At 41.6% G+C, this 24,565-nt stretch overlaps 1 protein-coding gene across 1 annotated transcript in view; it reads right to left on the bottom strand.

The window, feature by feature from the left end:
* Window positions 1-24,310, bottom strand: part of POU2F1 (POU class 2 homeobox 1) — a 107,677-nt gene extending 83,367 nt beyond the window's left edge. The window contains exon 1 of the mRNA XM_066208037.1: window positions 24,229-24,310. Within this exon, the coding sequence (XP_066064134.1) occupies window positions 24,229-24,292 (64 nt within the window). The 5' untranslated portion in view covers window positions 24,293-24,310. The remainder of the gene's footprint in view (window positions 1-24,228) is intronic.
* Window positions 24,311-24,565: the final 255 nt, after the last annotated feature.

Here is a 24,565-nt window from a genome sequence, read left to right on the forward strand (position 1 = left end):
CCGAAGAGCAAATGCTCCCACTGCTCCCCTCGTGTGGCACCACAAGAATCAGTTCCCCCACCTGGTACAGTGAAAAATCAACCCTGAAATGAGGGACAGATTTTCATGTAATTAACAAATTAAACAGCTACATCTTCATTGTTCAACTACAAAATAAAGCATTCAGGGAGGAAAGGCATAAAAACTAATAGCCAAAGAGGCAAGGAGATCTGATTCATCAAGGGTCAGATATCAGATAAATTAACATGAACCTGCACTAGAGGTAACTTTTATTCAGGATTTAAAGCCAATGTGATTATAGGAGCATAGTATAGGTAAAAAAGAGTATCAAGAGGGAAAAAAAAGGCAATACTGTCATCAAATTCCAAAATATAAACCCCTCAATTTGGTTGGTATGAGACCCTTTAACATGACAAATTCTGTCCTTGACACTGTGAATTAGCAAGTCCTGAATGATCATGAGGTTCTGCAGCAACATTAGACCACTGTATTATTTTAGTTCAAAAGTCGGCATAAAGCCAGTATGGTCGAACAAGTGCTCAAAAGCTATTCCCACTGCTGCAGGAATGTTTCTTAAAGAAGGCAACACTGTCCAGGCAGCTCAGCTTCTCTTGTATGAATACTCTTACCCCGAGACAGACTTGCTCCTGACACCAAGGAAGTAGAAAAACACTGTGGAATTACTGCATGATTTTTCCCTAAGCAAACACTACCACCCATCCTCAGATTTGTAAGAGCTGTGAGCCTGCCCTTTTATTTGGCCTCTGCATCCTTCTCTCAACAGCAGCTGTGGCTGCTGGGAAAAGAGAAGCTATTGTTTGAATGATGGAGATGGACACACTACTGCTTACACATCGATAGAAATGGATAGAGCTTGTCCCCCAAATAAGGGAGGTTTGGTCCATACAGAGTACAACTTGTGAAGCAGTCTCCTGCTCCGACAAGGAGTTTGTGCAAGTGATAAATAACAGAGAATAGACATTTTCAGTTCCCCTGAGCTTGCTAGATAGATCTTAAAGGCTAAATAGAAAAAAAACTAAACAAAACAAAACCCAAAAAACAAGATAAAAGAAGGCAAAAGCATGCACACAGGATGATAAACATAGCTGGAACTACGTTTATAAACAAATAATGAGGAATATAGTGGGGGTTTGGCAAGTTTTGTAACAAGAAGCAACAGCACATACCCAAAGAAGTTGTTCAAGGAAAGGTCACCTTTAATATTGAAGAAGTCAGTGAGTACAACCATGAGAGACCCCTTTAGACGACCCTCCAGGACCACAAAAGGACTTCTCATGGAGGCAGATTAATGGAAATTAGTGCTAGGAAAAAACGATGCTTATGTATTAACTGGGAAGTATGCTGTGAGGAGTGCTTGATCAAGATGGAATAAATACTCCGTTGTAAAACTTCACCATACACATCTGATTAGAGGAGATATCCTCTGAGTGTGTTCACAATAAGGAATGCCTGCTTTCGAATACTTCAGATTGTGTTAAAAAGTTTATTTCCTGGCCGATTTTGGTATCACAAGATTCCCAAATCTGGTGAGGCAGAAAAACAAGAAATCACATCCTTATCAGAGTCAAATGAAGCTTATAAAAGCAGTAGCTCTGAGACCTATGGCTTCAGTGTAATTCAAGGGCTCCAGTTCAGTTAAATGGTTCTCTAACAATTCTGTTGGTTTACAACAGGTAACACTTAACTTGATAACACCACAGTCGATGTTTTGCACCAGAAGAACGTTACCTCCTTCGTATCTTGACTAAAATGACTCTGTCAGAAGAGTTCTACCTCTTGCCTTGGCACAACATGACTTCCATGGCAACTAAAAACACCCATCATGCTTCTTTTAGAGGAGCCGGGAGATTCATAGAGGAAACCAGAGTAGAGGAAACAACTTCCCTCATGACAAGGCTTTGTGCAGCACACACTCATGAGATTTGAGCAAAGACTGGCCCATTTCCTCTCAATTTATTCTACCTTCTTTTACCATACTGAAATGCCGACAGCAAACATTTGACATCACCTTCATTTTAACAGCAACTGTTAATCTATCACAGGAACATGGTTACTGTTGCACCACAGCAGCAGCTCACACCACACCGCTTAGGAAGAGCATTCCTCAAGTCCTTCTTACAATTACCTTCTTCAGAGCACTGCTGGCGACTCCTCACTCAGCTGTCCTCGTGTGTTAGTAACTGATTTGGGTTAATAATGAAGGCTGCTTTTAGAAGAGCATTCACTACTAATTCAATCAGAAAAGCTTCTACAATAGCTCTTTTAACTGTATGGCTTTTCCTTTTCAGAATCTGATGTAACAGAGCCAAAGCTTCCTTGGAAACCATACTTTTCTATTCTTACAAATTCTTATTTTTGAGAATTCAAATAAAAAAAATTTGATCAGTGGTCGATTACTACATCTGTGACTTTTTAAGCGTAAGCGAGCTCTAAAATATCCAAGAGAGCTATCCCAAAGCTAACCAAATAACACAATGCAGATATTTGACAGCAATCAGAACAAATCCTGAACAGACAGTGCAAAACAAGCCAGCCGCTGAAAAGGGTTGTAGCTTGAATAACACTCTGTGAAAACTACAAATTGAATATTGAATAACATAAAGCAGACAGGATTTCAAGGAAAAAGAACCTGAATCTGAAAATTGCAATCACGCCACTTGCCATTTCTTGGGCAGGAATAGAACACACCTTTGTCTGTGGTGCCCTATCTGGTCTGAAGAACCTTTTATCAGCGGATCAACATTAGGGATTATTTACTCCAGCAAAACTTAAATGGAAGTGGGAAGAAGGGAACGTGTATTTTATGCAATGGTCACAAAACACATCCCAAACGTTAAAACCTCAAGCACCCAACAAGGCAGGTTATTTAGGATTTTGGTTTGGGGGTGGTTTTTTGCTTGGTTTCCATTTGTTTGACATTTTGTTTTGTTGGGTTTTTTTTAACTTGAAAAAACAAAAGCAAATCAAAAACACTGTAACCTGAGAAACTGAGGAACACCTAAGGAGGAAACTTGCTTAAAATACCATTTGGAGGCAGTATAAACAAGTGAAAATCTCTCAAGTCCCAACCTCAGTTGTCTGAATTTACTCACAGCAGCATATTGAAAAGCAGCATGCTAATACTTGACTTGGTAATCAACCCTTATTTTAAGGATTTTATTCCATTTTATGTTTTGCTTCGCTATGAACCTAGCACCTCAAAGTTTCCCGGTCAAGATACAGGTTCATCTCCAAAACAATAACTGCAAACCATTTCTTTTACTACATATTCTGTATCTGATTTCTTTGCTCCTCAGTTAACATGGTGGTAGTTATGTTCCTATGTAGTTTCCTATCTCACAACATCCAAAACCTTAAATAGGAAGTACATTATGGATATGAACTATCTTGAGCTGAATATGTTCAAAGTAAATGCACACAACCTTAATGTAGGAAAGAAACAGCAACACCTCAGGGCAGAATTATGTTCAAGGGAAATAGGGAAGATCTGCTAATACTTATGAAACAACACCCCTCAAGGAATTGCAGTTGAGACAAAAGAATCCCTAACCAACAATGAAATTAAAATTTGGTGATGGAGCCAAGGGTTGCAATGATCCCGCAATAGGCAGCGCCTCTCACTGCTGGCTCCGAGATTAAAGCTCAAAGACCTGGAAGTCTCTGACTTGAAAAGCAGAAAGACATTGCTGAGACCTTTGGTTTATTATGTCCCTTTGAAAGGCTGAACTTCTCAACGGATTTCCACAAGCACACCAAATTTCTTGTTTGAAGGAGATAACATCCAGCCTATTTTCCTGGCTAGAACTGCTGTACAGTGCAACAAAGGAATTTCTAAATATCCCTATTCATCCTTCCACCAGCTCTTATTCTTTCATCCTTACAGATCTTCAAGTTTTACCAGAATCCTGATGAATGGACATGCTGTGCCCCAAGATCTACATGCAAAAATGAGTTCTTAACTATGACTGAATTATAATAGCATGAATTATATGACTGAATTATAATAGCATTCCTAGACCTCTGTTACTGTCACGATGTCATTAAATTAATTAGAGCTACTACAGCTAGAAATACTTTTTCCTTTTACATGAAGAGCAAGTGTGTATTCCACATTTCTGCAGGATTAGACATAGTCAGAGCATGGTGCTGAAGGAAACCAAAGCTAATCCTAAATTTTATAATGACAGGATCTTTATTCTAAAATGAAACAAAGTAATTGAAACTATTGCTACTTCATAAAAGGACCAGTCTTCACCCTGTCATATAATTTCCCCATAGCTGTTGTTAAACAGCACAATTAATAAGATATTTGCTCAGCAGCACAATTTATAAGATATATGATATAAGAGCAAGCAGTCTTCCCACAAAACAGCTAAAACTCCACCAAATGAGAGAGGAGTTCAGAGAGAGTCCTCATTTCTTCTCTCCATGTGAGGAACATGGATTATGGTAGCCTTGAAACAGAATAGCAGCCACCGAGAGCTGGCTTCTCAGGAAGAAAGCCTGGAAGTGCCACAGAATTCCTGAGTATTTGTCCATTCACTTTTACCTTTAATTAAAGCCCAGCCTACTGATAAGACTCCTCTAACAAGCAGAGCACATTCTTGCAGCATTAACTTCTCACTCAAGACTCCAGGAAGGAAGAAGGTGCCTTCAAATTAAAACCCAGCCTACCCAACTGAAATGTGACCCAACTGCCATCCTCTGAAAACCCAGAGAAGGCTTTTTAAGGCAACAGTTTTTAATATCAGACCACATTATTTTGAAGCAATGGCCTATGAAAATCTGTTTCTACTACAAATGCAAGTTCTGGCACTCAAGCGCAGCTTTGCACTGTGCTGCCAGTTTACAGACACAACTTGTAACGCATTTACAGACTCTCCAGTCCTACAGGGACTTTCTAAAGGCAAAAAAACTTCCTTGCTAGAACACTATAAATATAAAATAGGCTTTTATTACTGTAAACTTGGAGTATCTTTTGAAATCAAACAGTCATAGGAGTTTGTACGCCAAACATTTGTTTCTGCTCACTGGAAGCATCAATGCTACAAAGCAGCCTGAATAGCACTTTTCCTCCCACACTTGGGTCTCTAACAGTACCGAATATCCTCATTTGACCAACCTATGTCTGCAGAACTCGTGTGTGTGTGTCTAGAAATCACACCCGATTATTATGCAGCTTCCTGTCCCAATTCCCACTTCAAAATACTTCTTACTCAGTTATAGGTAAAATACTCATCGGTGCTGCAGGTCAAAGTCATCAAAACCACTGGCTTTAGGAAGAAGAAACTAGTTAAATGAAAGACATCATCTGCCTCAACCACTCAACCATTCAACTGCACAAAAATCAAGAACCTAGCAGAAGTGTTACATCCCAGTGTTGTCCAAGTGGACCCCAATAAAGCCTAGGAAGTCATTCCAAACAGGATACAAGGATCCTGCATCAAAGAAAAAAAGCTCTTATGACTGCTGAGCGAGGTCAGAAGCCAGTCACTTCAGGTAGTACAGTATTGCATCTATGATGTTGCAAGCCTGGTTGGTGAAGGACTTCCTCATTTCTCTTTTGTGGTTTTGGGGATGGGGAAAGGAAAGAAAAAATTATTGACTCTCCTTGTGGAAGCATCTTCACAGGGGAAAAAAAAAAAAGGAATCCACCCCAAAATATTCAAATTATTATTTAAATGTGGTTAATCCCACCTCCACTGCCAAGAGAAACCAGAAATCAGAGCCTAGAAATACATGTCTCAAGTTTTTTATTCACAAGATGGGGTGGAGCGCCCCTGTGCAGACACCACTCTGTCTTAAGCACCCTGAAACCACTTGGAATGGCTTTATTTTTGCTTTCAATTTACTTGAGCTTCAAGAAAAAAAAAAAAAAAAAGAAAAAAAAAAACAACCCACAAACAATCCTGAAATAAAAGAAATAATTTCTCTAAAAAGATCATTAAAATTAATTGACCAGAAATAAGGTGAGATGTGACGGAAAAAAAAAAGAGCAGAACTGACCAGAATCAGAGATTGTGTCAACCAAACTAAGTCTGCGTCACAGAGGACAAACCTCAGAGGACAGACATCAGAAGAGGAATTACATTTCTAGGATAAAGATGAGGGGTGAACATGAGAGGAAAAATGAGAGAAAAACTGTGTAAGGTTGCACTTATCCAAGCAAAAAAAAAAAAAAAAAAAAAATCCACCTCTATTCTTTCCCTTCTGAAAGGCCATAAAGAATAATACTCCAGCTGTTAATTTTAAGATGGCTTTGCTTTCTTTTTTTCTTTTTGGACCTTGAAAAGTGATTTCAAACCAGTTCTTACTGTTTCCTCCCCTCATTAGAAAATTCTGATCACATAACTAAAAGCACTGACACCTGGATGAACTGAACTGTTTGCCAGCGTTACAGCAGGAAAAAAAGAGGAGGAGAATTCATCAATTGCACTACTGAATATGAGTTCATTTACACAGAAAAAAATGCGCATCTTATTGAATGAAAGCAATATGAAAGTAAAACGCCTCTGCAGCGGCACATCACACCAGTATCTAAACAGCTGAGTGTTCAGGATAGCTTTTATAAATCTAAAAGGGAAATAAATCCAGTGCAGCTTCTCAAGCAAAGGTTCTGGAACAGGAAATATCCATACTCTTCCTAAGAAATCTGTGCATCTTCTCCCCATCGCAGACACTGCCCAAATTAAAATAAAATCCCACCAACAGAGCACAACCAGTTGAGTTGTATAGTCTCCGGATTTGAATTTAATTTTTGGTCAGAGAACAGAACTATTATAATGTACGTGTGTTTAGTAAAACATGATGATAAAATTCCTTTAGCTTGGAAGAGCTATGTCCCACATAAAATACTCTGCATGCTCTCAAAACTGAAGTCATCCCTAGAAATCCTACATGGAACCCTGTGATGCCCTCAGAGCCCAAAGAATGCTGCCCTCTCTGCTGTAAGAGCTGTGGACAATGCTTTTATTAAGATAACATCTCAATGAAACTCTTCTTCAGTCTGACTAGATACCAATATTATTTATCATCAACTTTATCATCCTCATCCTACAATATGAAAGATATTGCTTATAGTAAATATTTTTTTTTCTACTGAATCAATGCTATCTGAGAAGCAGAAGCCAATGCAAACACCACAAATCTGGGGAGCCAGATGAAATGCCAATCTCTGCCTAAAATCTTGAGGTTGCATGACTTGAACACTGCTCTTATTCCAACTGCTCTTTTTTAATTACAGGTACTCATAGATAATTGAATGACAAAAGAAAAAGTTCACTGATCCTAAGACTTCTCCTTCACAGTTTGTGACTTTTCCATCATTTACTCCAACAGCACTTGGCATTTACAACCAGGCACGTATCTCTATTTGCTACACCACAGACACAGACATGAAGCTCACCCACATGATGCATTATTTATAAAGAATATGCAGAATATTTTTCTCCTACAGAGCTGTTCCCTTCCTCTTACATCTTTCTCCAAACCATTCCCAAAGGCTTATTCCTCTGCCTTTGCGCTTCCTCTCCCTTTCCCCCAAATCCTTCCTCCAGCACTGCACTGCAGCAGAAGCAAGAATGTGTGTATTTGGTAAGCAAGGAGAGAACCTTAAGTGACATCAAAAACAAAAGTGTCTAAACAACATCACCTTTCCTGAGTCCCCAATAAACAAAATTATCTAGAGGAACCAAAACTAGAAACCACACCAGAACCAGAAACAAGGCTAATCTTTGAAAGTTCATGAATACTTATTCTGCAGGGTGATCTGGACACACAAGAAGCACTGTTTCATGGTTGTTTGATAGTAAAGACCAACTTCACCATCTGAATCACCAGTTACACTGACTGCAGAGGGAGCTTCAGTAGGCAAGACCCAGTAGGTTCAAATTAGATATGCACACATTCATGGAGCTCTCTAAAAAAACAACATACACAATTAACTTGCCTTTATTTCTTATGTATACAGTCAACTTTATTAAACTTTTTCTTGTTAACCATGCATATATTTTACATTTAAAATGTAATTTGTGTGTCAAAAGTTATTCCCCAAAATTTACATTTGTTTTAAAGAGAAATTCAGGACTCGAACGTGTTCATCCTGACGTCATTTACATTTGAGTTGATGTCTGTAATTTAATGATTACTGTCAAGAGATAATTCATTTTGTTATTGATTCATCTAACACCAGTACAGCAAGCAAGAAGAAACAATAGTTGAGGTCACCATGAAGAAACCCTCACGCAGCATAGATACTGGCAGTTAATAGAGCACTGAAAAGTTTTGTGCTTAAGTACAACCAGGATATCACATCTGGTGATTAAACTCAAAGAATGTCAGAGAACGCTCTGGCAGTAATACATGAAACGAGGAAGCGTCAGTCAATTTTTTTGCTTTCACAACAAGAGGAAAAAAAAAAAAGGACATTTTTATTGTCATAGCACTTCCAGCAAGTTGATTTTAAAAAGGAGATTTCATGCCAAAGTCGGCTGTTTAATCAGATAAAGAAGGCTTTCCTATTTCCCATTGTATAGATCAAGTTGGCTGCAGGAGCCACACAGAGCTTTGAGAAGCACATTTTTCCGTGAGGGCTGTATCGTTTGATCATAGCAAGGCTCGGGGACTGCTGGGTAATCGGAATCAGAGCTGCAGCAAAAGGCAACCAGGCAGCCTGCTGAGGCCAAGATAACCATGGCACCCCCATCCCACAGCACCCCCAGTCACGCACCTGCCTGTGGGGAAGCACCCATCTCCATCTACAGATTTGTCACGGGGGTTTTCACGTGGCTCCCAATTAACGCAAATTTTAAATTCCAAATTCACTTATAATAATTTCAACAAATGCATGCTAAGACCAGCCCCTCTGTACTGAAAACAATAAATTTCAAACCTGCTTTGAAGGCGATATGTAGAATTTTCTATATAAATCTTTGCAAGAGATACAGCAATTTATGAAGTCATTAAAACCCTTAAAAAAACAGTTTTTGTCAGAAGACAGGACACATCTACCTCAGATGCTGTTCACAGCCTTCCCCAGGAGACTGCAAGCAGCAAAGGCCAGGTGGGTTGGGTCACCTGATATCCAGAAAGAAGACAGATGAACCCATGGACAGGGGAACAGGTCACAGGGAACCCCTAAGCAGGACAAAGTTTAGAAGCTCAGCTTTTCACCAGTACTGGCTCTGGAACACCACTCTGGCACTTCCAGCCTCCTAACTTATCTACAGTAGCAAGCAGCCCTTCAAGTCTCCACCTCCTTCTGTTGACTCATCTTTCACACTCCAATTCTGAACCAAATTTGGTTCTGGACTGTGAAGAAGGCACTGCAAGAAGGTCCATCCAAGCATTTTAATTCTTTTCACTGAAATCCTCTTGAAACCACTGAACTGGAAGAAAAGTCTTCAAAGCTGCAACCAAAAAAGTGCCAAACTAAAAACATTAGAGACTGATTAAACACAAACTCAAGCCACTATCTGTCACTGTATCCTGAAATGCAAGACAAATCCTTTCCCATACTTTCACAAATATTGCCATTTTTCCACACACTACCAGTATTGGTAATAACTTAAAAGGTCGGTTTGAGCATCCCTGTATAAACAGAACGTGTAAAAGCCTGTAAAGTGGAATTGGAGCCAATGTTCTATGTTGAGTTTATGTTGTATATTTAAGTAGAAGCAGAGCGCTAACAGAGGCAATTGCAATTTGCTTATTTATTTTCCAAGTCCCAGTGGGCAAGAATGTAACTGGTTCTCATAGAGGCATTTGGAGTGGAATAAAAGAAAGCGCTGAAAAATTACGTTGTTACATTTAATAATTCTAAAAGAAAATGCGTGTTTTCTTGTCATTCCCCATCACATCATCATCCCAGTCTCTTAAATGTTGAGTTGGAGAAAATGCAGCAGGCTCCTTTCTGCTCCATCTGGTACAGACAGGCCATGTGCCCATCCATTCACAAAACAGAACAAGGGATTCACACGGCAAACCTTGGTCTTGCTTTTTCCATTTCAACTTTCCTTTCATTTTCACACACTGAAGCACTGTAGGTGTGATCACTTTTCCCAAGTATTCCAAAAAACTTTTACAATTCCCTTCAAAGAAACTGCCATTGCCAACAGTCCAGAGCTTCAAATTCCATAAGTACTCAGTCTGGTATTAGCTGCCATAACACTGTTTCTAAATGCAACATTCATTCATGCCGAGAACTGAATGATCTCATCTCCACTCATGACTGAAAAGTTCGGTTTGGGTTAGCAATTTTTTCACACACAGTTACGTCAGTTTGTCATTAAGAAAGCTGCCCTTCCTTCCAACAGTTCAATCCTGGAACCCTGGACTAGCCCAGCTTGGAAGGAACCTCAAGAAATTGCCTGGTCCAACCTTTTGTGGGAAGGAAAGCCTAGATAAGATTCTCTAGTTCCATGTCCAACCACATCTTGAAAACATACATGTTTAGAAAAGAAATTAACAGAAAGAATCAAGCGAAAATACCTAAATAACAAAGGGTTAGACTAAGGAGTCCAAAGACTCCAGACTTCAACAAATCAAATCATGGCACATTCTTTAAGTAAATAAACCCCTCCACAACAAGACAACAATTTTGAAAAAGCATTTAGAGAATTTAACACAAGTTACCCCATCACCAACACATGCATGCTCATTAAAGAAAACCTACGAAGCAACAAACCCCAGCAAATCTTCAAGTACAATACCTCAGCATTTAGGTGATGGGAACACCAGTACCTGTGAGACTACTTTGTAGTTTGTTCTGTCAGTAGCTCATTAACAAAAACATCTCAATCACATATTCTTAACTGCAGCTGCAGCATGTCACAACTCAACTCCCGTGATATGTTTATCACAAATGACAGGCTACGCAGGGTACTATTTCCCTTCTGCAGAAAAACAACTGCAACTTTGTTTCTCCCATTATGTTTTTCATCTTCCCGATGCGCTGTCCCTGACACCCTCCCAGTGGAAGTCTCCTTCCTATTGGCTGCTTTTCAAATCTCCATCCTTCTTCAGAGGAAGGAAAATGTGAAGAGGCCTTTTCATTCTAACCTTGCCTAAACAGCTTTCTGCTCAATATAATTTAACGCAAATTAGCGCTACAGCAAGAAGCCATGGGAGGAAATCAGCACATCCTACATTTTCTCCTGTTACTAGAAAGGCTTTCCAGGACACTTAGAAACATAGTTAGGCCTCATCTATATGAAGAATCATCTTTGCCAAACTAAGACAAAGGTGAAGAACCTTTTACGTACCAAGGGGGAAAAAAAAACCTATACAAAAAATACCTGGTATAGCACTTTAATTACACACTCTGCATTATTCATTAATAATGTAAAATTAGATGGTCCAGAAGTCTCAGGCAACCTTTGAGTTAAGCCAATAAGCCAGCTCTAAACAGACACAGTTATGTCAACAAAAGAAATGCAGGCTAGTCAAACTCAGTGTTTTTACTGGCGTTTTTACTGGGGCTAAATCTGGAAATAGTATCATTTTCAGAAATAGGAAAAAAATGCTAAATACTTCTCTTTGACTATCAGAAAGCAAGAGAGGCCAGAGTACGCGCTCAACAGTTAGCTCTGCTACCTGTGAAATGGAGGTACACAACCTGGTGATAAATGGAAGTGCTCAGAAGGCTGAAAGCAGCTGACCATTTCCAAAAGCTGATGGGCAGGAAGCTTCCAGCTACAATTTGCTGGTCAACAAACCCATGAAAAGAGAACATTTCACCTGTTTCTACAGAATACAGAAATAAGAAAGGCAAGCCAGGATTGAACAAGTCGGGACACTGCTACGCTCACGTTTTCAGCTTTAAAAATACTTTTCTCTCAGACAAAAAACACCACATTTGAGTGATTAAAAAATGTATTTTCCTCTTCCTCCTATCAGCAAACTTTTGGGGCTGAATCACATTATAACCATCTCACACTATGACATGTAGGCGCTTTTTGGTTCGCTAGAAAGATCTGAAGGAAACTGAGAATAGAGATAAAATACACTGCAGTGAAGTCACCGTACTGAATTCATGACATCATAATTGTTGCCATGGCAACTAGCTAGTATCAAGCACAGAATACTGCCTTCACTGCAGAATCAAGGAGCACCCGTGCTGCCACAAAATATATGTTCTTACTTGAACAAAAATCCAGTCAACAACGCAGGAAATAAAATATTACTGCAAGTGGACTGCTTTTTTTATACCTTGTTTTGTTCACCTGGTGTGAGACTTATTTAACATGGTGGCACATATAAAGAGGTCTGATATGCATGATAAAAATAGTGTAATTGAAAAAGCTATGGTTTTCTTCCAGTGTTCCTCAATTTTTCCAGAGCAGTAGTTCTTCTTGTGTTTTCCTCTCCTATGCATATGGCTGCAGTCATATACAACAAAACTCAGTTTAGACTTGAAACACAGGGAAAAAAAAATAAAACCCAAAAATCCTCCAGTAAACGACATTTTCCATTTCTTATTTCAACAAGCCAGAAATGGTCAAACTGGAACTGTCACACAGCAGCAGAACTAACTGATGAAGAACATATTCCACATTTGGAGCCCACGGTTCCTTTTGTTTAAGGAGTGGCACCACCAGCGCCTTCGAACCTCAGCGCACTGACTAAACACAGAGCTTCAAATCTGCAGCGCTCCCACAACAGCTTCCCTTGTAAATAAAAACCTCAGCCCTTTTCCTCTGAACAGTCCTATTTCACATGAGGCAGAACTGCTATTTTCAGCTCCTCCCCATTCACAAATATAAAAGCTTCAAAAACTACAAAGAAGCGGTTGCCAATTTATCAGGTCACAATTATGTTTGTGAGTAGCACTTACACATAAAATGCACAAGTGCCCCATTTGATGTTGCAAGCTGAAACATCTGTGGGAATAAATCAGTATTAAAAAGGCACATGAAGGAAAGCACATCTGAAAATTAACTTCTTCAAATTAACTTGCTGAATACAAAAGTCAAGAGCTGCAGGTCAGTTACAGCAGACAGCGTTACACACTTCACCCTTATGGCTGATTAGCCACAAAGAAATTGTTTCAAAACAAACTTTAACAAACAGCCCATGTAATATAGTAAAGTATACTTATTTGTACGTCAATGGTTCTTAAAGAGCAATCTATAAATTACTGCTGGACCAAAGAACACTTACACATAACTACATGTAATTAGTCAGTGTGTCTAAACAGTTTCAGTACACACTGATGGGGTTTTCTCAGCTTCTAAGAAAACAAAACCGCCCTAGTTACCAATTAACAGCACATTTCCACATTGGCTCGGCGCCTTTGTAGGACACGTTCTCTACTAGGATCAAGCACACTGATGACACCGAAACGAAAAGCCAGAAGTGCTGCAGTAACCTGCTCCCTCCAGCCTCTTTATAAAAACTGTCTTAACAAATGAGCACTGGACAAAGAGGATACAAACAATAAAATCAGGAGTTTCAGATACTGAGGATTAGGAGACAGCTGTATCCCATAAGCCTCTGTCCTCAGTGTTCTCTTAATATTACTTCACACAATCAAGAATGATGACTAGTACTTGAATGATGACACCACAAAAATCCCAAGTTTAACTCATGTTCCACAATATGAAGTATACTTGGGAAATTATTACAGTTGACAACACATTCCAAGGCAATCATGGAGTGTGGCAATGTACTCCCTCGCACAGAAATGTAAGGAAATTAAGTCTTTCATAGGTTTTTAAAAGTCTTAGGAACAGATGCTGCCTTTGATGAATACAACTGTGATTCCAACCATATACCCTAATACACCAGATACAGTTAAAACACAATTTTGCTGCCACAATTGCAGCAAACTAAGTTGATAAAACCTCATCAAGGTGCATCACAAATGCAGAATCCTCTTCTCTGCAACTGAGTAGAAATTCAAAGTGTCCATATTATACAATTCACAAACCTATCTGTGACACAAACACAGGACAAATGGCAATGACATTCCCTTCTTCATTAGAACACGCTGCATTTCCAGTTCTTACACAATATGAAATCACTGCTTAATAAGTAATAAAAAACCCCCACCATGTCTGCAGCTGATTTTGCTGTTTGAAAGATTGACAGATTAATTGATCCCTTAAGCAACTAATGTGTCTTTTCTGAGTGCACACAGAAAATTATGGATTATCTCAAGACTTTACAAAGCTTTTCATATGACTTTAAAATGAACTTGTTAAATTAGGTCTTCCTCAGCAGCCCTCCTGTTAAGTCCAACTTTTATGTGAATACTAGATAGGGGAATGCAAAGATGTAGGTGCTGGCCCACCTCTGCACGTGGTATTTTTTCTTGTATTATTCATGTATCACTATTATAACAGAAGCAACATCTAAAAATGTTCTGCTAGGATCTGTGGAGATGATCAAGCCACTTGCAAACCTACCTAGAGACACCATAACACAAAGAAACACCACCTGTCCCTCCTCTCTCCCCCCACAAATCAAGTTGAGAAAGGCTAGGGGGTTTAAGATACCAAACAACTATTATAACTCCTTTATTCAAACTTCCACATAGCAAATTCTTTCCACTATTGGGAGTCCATCATCCACAATTACAGGAAACTTGAGTGTAAAAGCACTTAAAAATAATGCTATATCCACCAAATTCAGCTGTTAGTTTAGAAAGAGTTATGTTTATTCTAGACACCATTCAAATGTGTTACAACATGTGCCTGGATCCATTTTCAGTTTTAACTGTGCTGAGAATGATATTAATGAAATAGTTTTTTTTCTAACCAGGCATGGCTAAAGCATGATCTCAGCAAGTTTTGAGGCACTGGCCTTTATTCATACCTTAGTATATCTAGAATCAGTCTCTTGTGCACTGCTGAACTGAACCATGTAAGATGCACCCACAATCCAACTGAGTTCCAAACCAAACTGAATCACAAAACGATAAAACACAGCATTTTAATTTCTCGGAACTGAGAGGAGATACTTACAATGTCACTATCTCCCAGAGTAATGACTAAAGGAAGAGTCTGGAAATAAAAATAATTCAAAATCTACAGATTTATGCAGTCCCTGTCTGTAGGATAATTCTCATACTCAAGACCCTCTACTTGTCTTAAGGAGTTGAGAATCTGCTCAGTTGTGGATCTCTTACTAGAAGTAGTAACAGAGGTACTGAATTTTTAATACCCACCCTCTTACATGCACAAACTTTGAGAGCAAAAGGAGCTGCCAGCTCTCCAACTCCCTGGTAGGGAATCAAAAATTATTCAGAAAGCACTTGGAGCAACCTCACACTTGTTTCTCAGAGCTGAAAATGTGCAGAGCAGACAAGGAACATCATCTCGCTTCCACTCTTTTATGGTGGTCCTGAACACTTCAGGAAAGGAGTCAGGTACAAAACTTAGCATGCACTGGGAAATAAATGTGAAGGGATTTTCTTTTTGTTTGGAAGAGAACTAAAACCACCATCCTGGCTCTGACCAGAGATCTATCTACCTGACTCTCCTCCAACAACAGGCAGCTATGAAAGAGTATAAAAACAGGACAAGCACAAGGATAGTTCCTTTGATTACATTCCCAAACGCCAAGTTGCAGCCCAGCACGTGACTGAGACGCAGGTAAAGAACAACATGCTCAGCCCTTCTTTGTACCTCCTTGCACAAACAGAAAAAAGGGTAAACAGATACATGAAAAATTTCTGCAAGTTTAGGAGACTCGCTTCTTTGCAAAACTGAGTAAAACCAATCAGGAAAACCAAACTGGAAAACAACCAAGTTTCTAGCTCCCACTCTTTCACCTGATGTGCTCTCGCATGAGAACTTTACTAGAAGCCTGTCGGGCAATGATGGCTACTTGGCATGCAGCAGCGCAGCCAGGCAAATGTCTTTTCTTCCTTACCTTGGCATACCCATCCCAAACAAAGCACAGCCATCCTGGCAGGAAAACAGGAGCTGAAGCAAGGTTAGTGAGGAAGAGATCCAAACTGGGATGTGTGACATACTGTAACTGATCTGAAGTCAGAAGCTACTAAACCTCAGACTAAATAAGCAGAAGTTCTCCATTGTTCCAAAAGATACTCGTTAACTCCCTAGTTTAGCTAACTTTGCTGCCATAAGCTGCCTAAAATATCTGTAATGGGACTGAAAGGGAACAGCAGTTAAAGATGTTCTTATTATAAAGTGCACCTAAGGGAAATGACATGTAAGTTGCATGCTTCTCTTGGGATACTGGAAACACCACAATTTAAATTGTGTAGCTCAGATCAACATAAATTCATTAAAAACAGGAAAGAATCATTGCAAAGTCAGCAACACCAGAAAAGGGTCACTCACACATTTCCAACACTGCTAACAGATACCCTCATTCAGAAACGAATGTTACAAGTGGAAAGCTACTGCTCCCTCTGCCCTCCCACCTGCCCTCTCCTCATACAATCCCAACACATTTCTGCAAGAACCCAGGACAGAGTTTTACAGTCTCTGTCAAAAGGGACAACAGTCCACAGAGCCATGGCCAAATACACACCATGCTTATGTTTCTTTTCCTTTTGGGCAGCAGCCCACCCTTCAATTGGATTAAGTGTAACAGGAACTGTACCCTCAGGTGTGATGACACAGCAACTCCAAGGATCCCTCATAGGTTTCAATCGGAATAATCTGGGCTACTTTAGGCGATTTAGATCACAGCCTTTAATAGCTCAGCTGATTTTCAATGAAATGGATTAAAAAGTACCCAAATGGAAATACCCACGAACAGGTGCAGAGGAACAGGAACACCAACAATCAGAAACACCAAGGTCTACTACTACATTCTGAGCTAGAAGAAGCTGTACCCAGCCCAAGCTTTCTGTTACTTTTTCCCAAGCATATGTGCATGCAGGTGTCTGTACATGCATCGGAGGATGGGGTGGGAAATGCTCCCAGAGGAGCTGGTAGGGAGGGGAGGCAGCATTTACTGTCATATCCATCTCTCTGCAGCCTTAGAAAAATTCAAGTATCTACCTAAACTTACATTTGAAAATTCAAATAAAAACAATAACCTACTAAAGATCAGCAGGTAAGAAAAAAAAAATGAATACTTAGAAATGAATCTTTGCCAACAGAATTCCTGAAAGAAACTTAAATCTCATTTCCCATTCAGTAGACTGTATTAACTAATAATGTAGAAACGAGTGATTCAAACATGTGAATCATTTCTACCTGTATTCACTGTACACTCCTCTCCCTCTGCTGCAGCCAAGTAGTATAAAGCCACAACTTCACACTGGTATGGTCAGGCACAAATTACTAAGTCACATGGTATTTTTCAAATAAAACTGAATCATCGAAAGGACAAAGAGAACAAACAGCGAAGGAGCTCACTGCAAAAAAGATGGTGACTTCCTAGCAGCCCTCAAAGAAAAGGAGGAGGAAAAAGATGCAAGCTACACCTCCAGCTTGATTCAACAGGTTTTTCTACACTTATTTTTAAGTCTTCCACTGTATTTACTAATTTAGTAACTCAGATGTTCATATCTTCCTTTTCCAAAGCTTCATGCCCTGTCATACAGTGTCAAACATGCTATATGTGCTACTTCATCTCTATACAGCCAAATCAGATTTCTGGGAAGAAAAAAATAAAAGGAATGATGAGCAAAAGGTTTCTTGTCACAATATTACAATTTATAAAAAAGATAAATCTGCCTCAGAGCGATCATATTAAACGGCTGAAGCACTTATGCTTGGGTTTGGTGGGGGTTTTTTTAAGGTTGCTTTACAAGGATGTCAGACCAAAATTTAGCAGAAGTAATGGTGTCTGTAATTTCCCAAGTACTTTTGTCAATATGTCCTTTAAAGCCACGGTCCTTTCTGAAGACGTGTCTCACTATAAGCAGTGCTAAAATAATGGAAACCACTTAATGGTCTCATCCACTATTTTTACTGGAGCTTCTGCCCTTGCTACCATTAATGCAATCATACCTATGGCAGTACAAACCACACCAAATTTTCAGCATCTATTCATTTCCAAGCTACTGTTCTAGTTAGGTGCAGTTTCACCTCTGGCTTCCAGGATCTATGTACAGCCTGCTGCTAAAAGAGAAGGTCCAGCATAGCGCCCACAGTTGTACACTCCCACTGCTTCCCCTAGGCCAGTACCATTTTAAATCAAGTTCAGCTCATCAACTCAATCAACTGTGGCTTCACAGTGGTTTCTATCAATCTAAAAGCAAAGCTATATAACTAAGCTAACCAGAATACTACTGCTTTTGGAAAGAGGAAGCTTCCTTTCCCTTCCTTCTTTCCCTTTCCTCCACTTTCACTCAGTGGTTCTTGCTACCCCCTTGCTTGCACTCCAAGGTCTTTGTGGAGTCAGTTTCATAAACTGAAGATGTATCTGGAGCTAGTTTTCCACCAGGTCAGCAAGTTAACCTGGAGCATCCTGGAATCCAGTTAAGTCCTAGGACAGGTAAGTGATAGGATCACATGGCTGAGAGCATGAGACCCCACTTATGCCAACAGGAAAGCCATCAGAGAGAATGAAATTATGAGAAGACTTGGGTCAACATGTGTGCTTCTTGTTCCCATCCTTGATTGGTACTGTTATTAGTCTAATCTCACTGTAAGCCAGTTCAAAGAGCTAAACCAACAAAAAAACCATTCATTATTTTTGGCGAGGCTTGTTTTCTGCCAATTTAATTCCCTGAACTAGCTCAGCAAAGGAATCCAGCAAGCATCTGCAGCAGTGCAGGGAAGGAGGCAGGAACACACAGGGAGATGAGGAGAGGCTGGGGCTGATTTAAGCTGTCACTGAAGCGCATACCCCGGAGCAGATCTGCATCACACCGTAGTTAGAACTGACAGTAATCTGTGCTCTACAACGGGAGGCCCTCAGCGCTGACGGGAGTGTGCCAACAGTGCCAGCACTCAAACGTCCTCGCCAAAGTTCAGCCTGGGCACCAGCCTGCATGATTGCGTGTAAAAGCAGAAGAATCACAGCTCTCTTACCCTCAGAGACACTAGAAAACATTAGCTGATTTCTCCCCCAGCAACACCCCTGTAAAAATGTGCTCTATAATTCCCATTACACAGATTTAGCTCAGAACAGCAAAGCAAGCAAAATTGGTGACAAACTCAGGATTGGAACCCAGTAAATCCTCTACACCAAACCAACACTTCATCACTCAACTGAGTTATTAACCCCTCAACTAATTCAATTAGTCAGTAGCAGTCTATAAAAGCTCCTTTTGCAAAGACTTTCTAATGCACTATAAAGCTCACATATATAATACAGTTAACAAATGTGGATATTTCCTAGATAGTTGTGAAATAAGAAACTAGGGAAAGGAATAATGCTGAGATCTTAAGTAATTATTTCCTTTTCTATAGAGAAAAATAAGTGCACATGAAGCAGCATGAGGGCCTATTCACACAATTCAAGAAATTTAATGCAAAGAGCTACAGAAAGGAAAATACATCTACGGATTCTTTTTCCCTCAGATTAGCATTGTAAAATCGTTTCATGTGAAATGCCAGCAATTATTTAATACACCCTAAGCGAAACCAGTATCTTCCCTTTAAATTTATCTCCTACACTTAGCCCAACAATTCCCACACTTAACTTGCTCTGTGTAACAATGAAGCGCATTTGGAAAAGGGGGGGGGATGTGTTAACACAGAAGCAAATCTCTGCAGTAGTGAACAGCCAGCTCTGTAAGTCTATCCAGCAACACGAGATAGTCTTTCATTCACATTCCAGCTTAAGCACAGCCAAGTACATCACATTTGGGACGCTCAAGTCATACTTAATTTTGTTCAACACCTTCTTTTGACAACAGCTTTGTCACCAAGACTCAAAATACGTATGTCAAAAAAGACAGTCATTTGCCAGGACTGTCACCGATTCTCTCAAGATAAGAATAATAAAGCCGTAAGTGCAAGGAGCAGAGGCTGCCTAATTGTCAGCTGTATAAAATAGAAGAATCAAGACTATTGTCCTGAGGGCAACAAGAGTTTAAGAGGAATAGAAAATGACACTGCAACCTGTTCTGAAATCTTGAACTCCACAGGAGTCAAAATTTAAGGAAAGCAAATGAAAACTTAGTGCGTGCTGCAAAAAACTACTGCTAATTTGTCAGAGAACCAGGAGAGTAAACAAACCTGCCTAAGAGGGACTTGCACCCTATTTAAAGGAAAGAAACAGGATGACAGATCAACCCCACCAAAACATCCTGGGCAACATGGACAAAACATGTACTAGAGAACTCTTTGCATCTGGATATAAATAAAACAGCAAAAGCCTGCCACTCTAAATGTGGAATTTACCGCTTGAAATCTGACAACTATTATTTCAGTGACTACGGTATTCCAAACTTCATTTTTCTGGGCAATAAACTATTATGATCAAGCCACAGTAGGAACAGCACTTCTTCACACACAAGGGACTCCCAGCACAGAGTGTGCTGGTGCTTCCTTAGGCTTAACAGACACACCAAGACGAAGGCAACCTCACCGATCCCCGTCAGTGCCACCGTTCACAGGGTATCCACATCCAGCACCGGGGAGCCAGTATTAACAGTTAATGCTTGAATTAGGGCTGCGGGCTAATCTTGGAGAAATTGACAGTGACAGCAAACCTGAGATTTTTTTTTCCTATTTAAATAACAGGGTGGGCAGCTTAGATTTTTTTCCCCCTTCCTTTTGGGAAGCTCTAGCTTCTCCAGTTTTAAAACCATCCTAGCACACACCTTCCCAATTCTGCTTCACATGCAGCAGCATGGCTACTGGCATAGCCTGGCCTGTTTTCCAACCAGCTGTCAGACTGCTAAGTTTTGGTCAGTTTTGAAAAAGGGAAGGAAAAAAAAAAAAAAAAGATAAAAAATGCAGCATCACCTTAATAACCGAGTGGATGTAATCAGGCAGTGGAACTACTGCACAGGAGGACACTTCCCTCTGTCTCTAATAAATTAAAAGCTGAAAAGACAGCCAAAATAGAGTATATTCTCCTGATAAAAATTAGGAAGCACAGCAACAGTAGCACAATTCTGCATTCTCACCACAGCCAGACAGACAATAGAGAAGGAAAAGTTTCTTTCACTCTCTGACCCAACATACACAAAGATGGTCCAAGGAGCAGCTTAAAATCTTGACACCTACCTGTGACAAACTAACACAGAAGTCTGAGACTCAGACGCACACCTGAGACTGAGCAGTAATACAGTAGTCTGGACACCTTGAGACAAGTGAAGGTGATGCCAAGGTTTGGGAAAAGGTGCATTACGCTAACATGTTGCCTACGGGCTTCACTTCACTAGACGCATTTGTATCCCTAGCACATTCCGGTAAAATTTTAACCTACAACACAGGCACACAGATACATGTTTGAGAGAAACACATCTGTATTTTGGCGTGTAAATACCTGAATTCAGCGTTACAAACCCCAGCTCAGCCATGAGACTGCACAAGGCCACTGTCCAGTATTCCATTCTATAAAAATTACCAAAACGCCTGTGACAAAGAAATTTTGTTCGCAAGATACAATGAACATTTTTATCATGCTGGATAAAATATCTCCAGTCTCAGCAGTGGTTAAATTGCTGCTATAAAGGAAATTGTCCTCAGATAAATGGTTTCCCTATGAGAAGGTTTCAGTGCTACACCTCACCCCAGGTCAATAAATCAAATTAACTGCACCTTGTCCTCTGGCCAATGACATCATCGGCTTGACCACATCTTGTGAAGCGAGTGCAAAAACATATGCTATTTAAGGCATGAAATCATATTACTGCTTTTTGTCCAGCCAGCCTTGTGCTGTTGGTCTGTGAAACAGTCAGTCACCTGAACAGTCTCATTACAGCTCCTACAGCTTTTTTTTTTTTTTTCCTTCTTGCATTCAAGGCCTGTCTTTGCCGAGGGTGAAGAAAAAAAAGGATAAATAATCTGAGTCATTATTTTTTAAATCAAAACGCTTTTCATTAGCTGCAGTGCAGTATTTTGTGACAAATTAAATTTAGAACCAAACTACGAAATACGCCATCTGCACTTGCACGTGAACCCTCTTCCTAGTAGTGTTTCAAAGATGTTTACATGCTAATCTGGCACTGCTACTCTGAAGTACCCTGCTGTTCGGTCCTTTTTCTCCACAGGGTGAAAACAATGGTCACTAATGAAAACCTACACATTTTTATTTCAAACCCATCCCTGCATAAATATTTTCTATTTTAAATTACTGCCTCTCCCTAATCAAGTAGCCCGTTTGTTTTATTTCTAAGTAGACTAATATCTGGTTTAAAACTGAATTACTCCAGACTATTTAAGAGGATTAATTTCAATTTTCACTTGGCGTTCTTATGACACAATCACAGAAAACTTATCTTCCTTTCTAGACCCTGTACTGCCTAGTGGTATCTTCTGTCTTGAAAGCCAAATCTAAATGAAAGAGAGGGGGAAAAAAAAAAAAACCCTCAACCCAGAACAGTCAAAGATACAAGCAGCGACAAAAGCATCTGACACACTGCACTGTTAAACCTCATCCACATTAAGCAAAAAGAAGATGAATAAGATTATCTTCAATGCATTCAATTCTGTTTGTGTTCAGAGGGAGGAGGAAAGCTGTTTAGATTTTGAGTGTGTCTTCTATAGCTCTCTCAGTGCCAGGAAACGTAAATTAGAAGCAACTCTCCTTTAAGGAAAAGAATCAAGGACAAAGGGACCAAAAATGCCCAAGCCTCTGAAAAGCAGATATGAAAGGAAGAGCTTTACAGTCTTGAGTTGCTATAAATTAAAAATAAGCTCCTTATTTAAAAGACATGAGTGTTTGAGAATCTATGAGCAGATCTGATGCTGCTCAAGCCCCAGGAGGGTTTTGTTTTTGCTGGCAGGGGTGGAGTGGAGATGGGGGGGTCATTTTGGTTATTAGTAAATAAATCAAGCAGCAGAGTGAGGCCTAGGCGCTTGCCAGAGGAGCCGGGGCCTGGCTCTCCCCCTCCTCTCCACACACAGCCTGGGTTTGATCTCGGGGCCCTGTGGGTTTGCCAAGAAAATTTAAAAAAAAAAAAAAAAAAAAAAGAAAAAAAAAAAAAGCTAGAGAGCGAGAAAGAAGAATCATATTGAACCACAAAAGCACATGGGGCGAATGTAAAATATAAACACGGCGTTGGGCTCTGAGTGGCTGTTATTAAAGGTCTGAATTACTAAACATGAGAGGCGGGGAAAGCCGGGCGGCCATTTCAATAATATAAACCTCCCCGAATTAGACATTATTCAAATGAGAAGGAGAGAGAAGGAAGAGAGGGAGAGCGCGGGGGAGAGGGACGGGACCGGCACGGCCGTGCCCGGGGGCAAAGGGGGAGCGGGGCAGACCCCGCCGGGGCAGATCCGGCCCTGGGGGGCTGCGGACCCGGCCCTCGGGGGCGGGGGGCAAACCCGGCCCCCGGGAGCCCCTCTCCCGCCGGAGAACGGCACGGGGGGGCTCTGCCCGTGCGCCCCGCAGTCCCCCCCCACCGAACCCGCCCCTTGCGAGGGGAGGGGGGGAGCTTTAAATGAAAAAGCCAAACCGCGCTCTGCTCCTGCCCCCCTCCCCGCACCCACCCACCCCACGCTGCAAGGCCCAAGCTCTGGGGAAATAAACCCCGGCTGGGGGGTGGTTCGGGGAAGGGGGGCAACGAGGGGAGCGATGAGGAAATCGAGTCTATCTGCCTCCCCGGGCCCCAGCCAGGCGCCGGCACCCCCGGCCCCCTCCGCCCCACCACCGGGGGGACCCTGCCCCACTCTGGCGACCCGCCGGGATCGTTCCTCCAGCATCCCTCCCTTCCCCCCCCTCCCTCCATGAATATGTAAAGCGGGTTTATTGTGGGCGTGCGGGCCGGGTGGCGGCCAAGCCACCCCCGAACGCTTTTGGGTGCGGGGCTGCCTCCCCCCTCCCTCCCGGCGTGTGTGTCCCCCCTCCCTCCCGCCCCGACCCCTCCGCCTCGCCGCGCCGCCGCCGCCCATCGCCCCCATGGCCGGTGCCCCGGCGTGCGGGCTCCGTGTGCGGGAGGGACGGTGTGTGTGTGCGTGTGTGTGTCTCCCCAGCGCGGGGAGGCTGCTCTGCTTCTCCTTCTCCTTCCCCCCCCCCGCTCCCTCCTGTGCCGTTAATTATAATAATCCTGAGTACTAATAAATTATGCTAAGCGGGGCCGGGCGGGCGGGCGGGGGGGGGGGTGCGCCCCGCGCGCGCGAGTATGAATATGAATATGTAAAACGCAGTAATGATTACCTGCCGCCGCCGCCACCGCCGCCGCCGAACTCTCATCTTGACTCGCTGCTCCTCCGTCCGCCATTTTGAATATTTTAACCAAAAATCGGCCGCGCGATAAACCCTCCCCCCTCCCCTTCCCCTCCCTCTCTCCTCCCTCCCTGCCCGCGCCGTCGCCGCCGCTCCGCGCATGCGCCCCGGGCTCTGCGCTCCCCCCTCCCCTCCCTTCTCCTCGGCCGCTTTCCCGGCGAGGGCGCGGAGCGGCGCCGCGCATGCGCAGCGCGGCCGGACCGGCTCGCTCCCCCCTCCCTCCAGCCGGCGGGCGACGGGGGGAGGCGCGTGCGCACTGAGGCGCCCC

Source organism: Chamaea fasciata, unplaced genomic scaffold, assembly GCF_029207755.1.
Source record: "Chamaea fasciata isolate MVZ Bird 193981 ecotype frontalis unplaced genomic scaffold, bChaFas1.0.hap1 SCAF_2, whole genome shotgun sequence".
Classification (NCBI taxonomy): Eukaryota; Metazoa; Chordata; class Aves; order Passeriformes; family Sylviidae; genus Chamaea; species Chamaea fasciata.